This window comes from Gavialis gangeticus, unplaced genomic scaffold (genome assembly GCF_001723915.1).
Source record: "Gavialis gangeticus isolate Ggan-Ray unplaced genomic scaffold, GavGan_comp1, whole genome shotgun sequence".
Lineage (NCBI taxonomy): Eukaryota > Metazoa > Chordata > Crocodylia > Gavialidae > Gavialis > Gavialis gangeticus.
In genome coordinates, this window is record NW_017729001.1 from 14,635,048 (window position 1) to 14,640,743 (window position 5,696).

Below are 5,696 nucleotides of genomic sequence, written 5' to 3' on the forward strand. Positions count from 1 at the left end.
CCCCCCCCCCCCCCCCCCCCGTCTCCTGGTAGCCTGTCCCAGGGCTTCGCCACCCTCCTCGGGAGAAGTTTTTCCTAATATTCAACCTCAACTTGCTGCGACTAGAGACCATTGCTCCTTCTCCTGTCACCTGCCACCGCTGGGGACAGTCTGGCTCTGTCCTCCTCGCAGCCCCCCTGCAGGTGGTTGAAGGCTGCCCTCAAATCCCCCTCAGTCTTCTCTTCTGTGACTAAATGAGCCCCGTTCCCTCGGCCCCTCCTCGTATGTCGTGTGCCCCAGCCCCTGAGCCATTTTCTTTGCCCTCTGCTGGGCTCTCTCCAATCTGTCCACATCCTTTTGGGTGTGGGGGGGGGAGCAAAACTGGACACAGTCCTCCAGATGTGGCTTCCTCAGTGCTGAATATAGGGGAATAATTATCTCCCTGGATCTGCTGGCAATGAGCAATTACTAGCAGCTCTCTGCAGGGTTTCCTCAGGCTTTGCCTGTCCTCAGTGTTTGCTATAGTTTTCCTTCACTTTTTTCTTCAGCACAAGGGCATAGTTTCCTGCCTACATCCTGATCAAAGGCCTCTAAACACTACTGCAATGATACATATTAGGTGAGGATAATTGGTAGCCACAACTCTGCATTCGATGAAACTGGGTCAGCTGAGCATGTTGAGACCTGGTTACAAAAATACCACTTGCGTTTCCAGCTCCGTCACTGCCTAAGGTCTCGAGTTGGGACCAGTTTTAAAGCTGTTGTTGATGTTAAGCGACTCAGACCAGGCAGAGCATAGAAAAGAGATCACATTCATTGATACAGCACAGCATATAAATATATACACAGTATATATAAAAAGGGTTTATACACATTTTACAAACATTTACATATAGAATAAGAACGGCTGTAGACATGGGTACTGAGAAGTCAAAAACCTTGACCTGAAAAATGAATGAGGTAAATTTTTAGTGCTTAGGCAGACCATGCAGGCTAGGGGTGGTACAGGCCATGTAGCCACATCCATTATTTGCTGTGGATAGGTTTAAATCCCACTTGTCTCTGCTGACTAGCTGTGAAGGAAAGCTGACACATGGAAAGGATAACTGAGTAGGTCTTAACCCCTTCTGGACTACCCTTCCCAGGACGGTTGGGAAGAGCAGTAATGGGACGTTGTCATGCTACCTGGGACTGTAACCAGGAAAAGTTTGTTTTGTTGATTTCTTTTTTAGATCTGTACCAAGCATCAGAAACAATGAGATTGGGAAGCAGATGCAACGGGAATGAACTGGAGAGATGGGGGGAGGGCTAGGAATGGCATGGATGAGAGAGGCAGAAAGAGGGAGGAACAAAAAAGAACAAAACCGTTGTCATTTGCACAGTGATTTGCAGTGATATGGAGAGAACAAAGAGCTGAACCGAGACCTGGACATTGGCCAAGTGCAGTTCTGAAACTGGTGATGAAGTTTCAGACCCTCTGCAGGTCATGTGGTGATCTAGTGTCCTACTGAGACCCCAGAGTTAGTAACAATACATGGAGATACAAGGCAGTGTCCAGCACTGAAACCTAACATCTTTTTTTTTTCCTTAAAAAAGTACGTAGTATTTTCACAAATCCATATAAAATGAAAATACATACTTAAAACGCAATACAAAAACAGAAGTATCATTAGACGTGGAACAAGATGCTGAAATTCAGGAGCCCACCCCCTCTTGTTGAAGTAACCCTGGCAACATGGGCACATATCTGAATTTCTCAACACATAGTCAACTGACTGTTAAAACTCCCAGCCAAGGCTAAGGAAAGGATTATCGATGGAATCTGTTCTCACCGATGCCAACATCAGTAAGTGAAGCCCCGCTGTACACAATGTAAACAAAAGAAATACCAGTGGAATCCCTTTTCTAAGTGGATGGTGTCCAGATAATTATGGAAGCAGACCCCATTCCAAGTTGGCTTCTTGTCTTTAGGATGTCAGTGCCAAAAAAATATTGGAGCAGCCACTCAACCCTTAATGCAGGCAGCTGGTAGTCATCAAGGCTGCAGTCATCTTTAATGTCTATACCAAGCTGTGAGTACAAACTCCTGGAATCTAAGGTTTCCACCTTAGGCCAACAGCTGCCTCAAGCCACTTGTGCCACCTATGGTGTTAAGTGATGAGCATGACAGGAGTGGGGTTTCTTTGTCAGAGTGTGGGACATCTCTTGAGGTGACTGGTGGTGATATGTGAAGGCAGGAGAAGAATCTGGGGGCCATTAGCACCCCTTTCTTCATCGGAAGGAGTTGGAGGAAGGCGTACAGCTGAAGAAGTCCTGGCTGATCTGGCGTGGGTAACCCTCTAGCACTTTCACCTGAACTGGGTCGAACTTCCAGTAATGTCGGCCTCTCAGGAAATAGGCAAAACCTGTGGAGATAGAGTGTTGACGTGTCAAAGGAGACAGAATATATACTACTGATGAGACCTTTCATTTTTTTCAGAGGATGAAGAGCCACACCAAAGGCCAGGACACTAAACAGCAAAGGAGGGTGAGCAGAAAGCTGTACGTGTCAGTTGTGTCACCCAGAAATGTTCTTCCCATTGTTTTGCTTCACTAGGGTAGCAAATCAGGCTGCCTTTTTTAAGTGTGGTACAAATATGGGAGGGAGGTGAGGAGAGAAATACAGCCTGAGTGGGAGATAAGGGCTCAGAATTAGACCTTTACTCGATATGCAAGTAGGTGTAGGATGCTGGTGATGGGAATCTATTACCACTGAGAGATGCCCTTCCCTTGAGATTCAAGCCACTACTGCGAGTTCAGGCATAATGCTGATTATGAAGGACTCCCTTGGAAGGAAAAGATGTTAGGGTTAATGCATCTCTTGTAAAGTTTTCCTTGTGTTAGTCTGTAACCTTGTTAAGAGTACGGATTAATACAAGCATTGATCAGCGCATAGACAGCTTATATAAACTAAGTCACATAAACTCACGTGACTAAGAGAATGGAGGGCAGTATTGATGTGGAGTCTCTCTAACCAAAAAAAACTGTCTACATGGTTCTCCTTGCATTTTCTCCCAAAGGATGCTAATATCCAGGAGGCCACAGATGCTTAATTACTTGGTCTTCTGCAAAGCTTATTACAAATGCATCAGTCACATACACATTGGACACTGATTGCACGCTCAGTAGACATAGTGTTAATATGTGTGCATTCATGTTTCTTTTATGAATGCTAATTTACACATGATCCTTACACTCCAAATCCTGCTGATTCCCTTCCCACTGAAGAGGCAGGACTAGATGAGAACACACATGCAGGGATATGTGTCTCCACCTTTCTGTACTCACCAGACTCATCCTGGAAAGCAGCATCAATCTCCTGAGGGATGCCACGCCAGTCAGCCATTGTGCGTGGGTAGACATTGTCCACCTGGCGGGCGCTAGGGTTGAAGCGCCAATAATTGCCTCCCTTGAAGAAGTAAATCTTATTCTTTTCAGTCCCCCACATCAAGGCTGCCTGGACGGGAGAAGTAGAAAGGCCTAGCTCCATGATAGGTGCAGGGCCAGAGACACGTCTCTCACCATCATAAATCCAGTACTGAGGGCCTGATGAGGAGAAAAAGGAAGAACATGTCAGGGCAGGCATGATTGAAAGGAATGTCCTGTCTAATGTCTGTGCGGTGGGATGTGCCAGCATGTCAGCCCAGTCGAGGGAAAGCTGTCCATGGCAGGGAAACCACTGCCACCACCACCACAGGCCCCTTTGCTGATAGTGATTGGGATGCTGGGCATCAAAGGGACAGGGATAAGAAACATTCATCTTACCCCTACAAAAGGCTGAGGTTGTGTCAGGGGGTGATGTGGAGAGAACTTGCCTACCTGCTGCCTTTCCTTTGCCACTTTTGAGAATTAAGGGAGGATTTCAGTCTCCAGTACTTTCTGTTTACACTGTCACATGGTGCCCACCCCAATGGGGTCAGAGTCTGAAGTAATGAATATGTGTAACATGAAAATAAGTTTCTCTCTCCCCTTCCAGTTGGTAAAGACTTGGCTGCTGGTTATTGTTCTGAAGTGGCTATTGTGGGCAGGCTGCTCAAAGGAGCATGGTTAGGATTTTGCTGTGTGTGTGCTGAGAGGTATTTAGTACCCACTGCATTATCCCAGCTAGTCTGATGATATAGAGAAATGGGGAATCAATGACGTATTGTTGCCAGGAATAAACGCCAACTCATCCACACCTTGGTATATTTTATTCTCCCTGCCTATGGACCTGAGGCTGCCAGGTGTGGGGAGAGAAGGAAAATGAACTAAGCTCTGACTGATGTGGAAGAGAGAATTTAGAGAGGAGGTGGGTTCCTCATGCCTTCAAGTCTGGCTCTGAAGTCTAAGCCTCAAGCTTGAAGCAAAATGTACATGCACCTGCATATGCAAAAAATGCATAGTGAAAGAAAGAAGAACTAGACTGTTGTGCATGTGGTTTCATTGACATTCTACAGGAGCTAACAAGCAATAGCCCAAATGAAACAGTGGGAGAATATTTTGAGTCTAGATTACATGTGTAATCTCCACAACGACTCGTAGGCATGTAACACCTTCTCAAGTTCTCATTTTAGCAACACTCCATAGCACTGCTGTAGGTAAGAGTCGTCTGCCAGTTGTAGCATAAACCCTTGTCTGCAGGTCAGGTTACAAGTAATATCCACGTACAGAAAGGCTGGCTGCTGAGCCACTTGATGCACTGAGACTCGGTCTGATGAAGCAGAGACCAGGCATATAAAAATAGGCACCGATATAACAACTGCTTTCAGTCTTGTCTCTTAGAAAGGGCATTAAGGCAGTGCCTGCTCTGCCAGATGAAACAGGAAACGATCATTCTTAGTTCCAGGATCATCATGAGCAAACAGTGCATACACCATTGTTCTTAAAAGTCATGGCACCCACTGCAGAATACAGTAGGTATGGCTCTAGGCAGTGGTGGCAGGAATGACAGCATCTTCTTTGATCTTTGAGTTTTCTTCTGGCTGTTGGACTGCAAGCCCCACCTGGGAATAAGGAAGAAGGGCGCAGGCACGCCACCACACTTTCAGTGTTGCCAGGGGTGTGAAGGCTGTGACTCCCTTTGAGAGATCACCCACCATGAGCCCTCTTCTGATGGCTGGTGCAGGACCATGGCCTGACTATTGTTAGAATTCTAGTAAATCAGGAGCAACTCCTGGAAGCCAGAGGAGTTACATCTGTTGAGACGTACAGTCAGTGAGAATGCAGAAATGGATAAATAGCTACAAACACCAGGACATAAATGAGCTTGCTAGAACTCTTTTGGCTCAGTAGGGTCAATCAGTGAAACTCTTCTGATTTGGAGTAACTGAAACAAGGATGTTTGTCAGTTTGTCAGTGCCATTTTATAAAAAGCTGCCTGGTCCACTTCACCAATTTTCATCTAAAAGATGATAGAAAGGAAGTGCTGCCTTCACCCCTCACAGCTCTACTGTACATGGTTTCAGGCCTGTTAGGCAGAGCCTTTCACCCAATAACTGCTTGTGTTCTAGAGCAGTGGTCTCCAAACTTTTCTGATTGTGCACCCCATCAGTAAAAAATTTTTGAGCATGCACCCCCAATATATGTATATTTATATAAATATAAATAGAAGTTCTAATATTTTCTTCCCACACCCCAATGGATTGTCTTGCACACCCCACTTTGGAGACCACTGGTCTAGATTAGGAAAATATGGTATC

General features: G+C 45.8%; 1 protein-coding gene across 1 annotated transcript in view; it reads right to left on the minus strand.

Annotated features, from left to right (window-relative positions):
• Positions 1 to 775: 775 nt before the first annotated feature.
• MMP11 (matrix metallopeptidase 11) overlaps positions 776 to 5,696 on the minus strand; it is a gene marked incomplete at its 5' end in the record, with an annotated part of 35,429 nt that continues 30,508 nt past the window's right edge. The window contains 2 exons of the mRNA XM_019506638.1: positions 776 to 2,384; positions 3,307 to 3,564. Of these exons, the coding sequence (XP_019362183.1) occupies positions 2,251 to 2,384; positions 3,307 to 3,564 (392 nt within the window). The remainder of the gene's footprint in view (positions 2,385 to 3,306; positions 3,565 to 5,696) is intronic.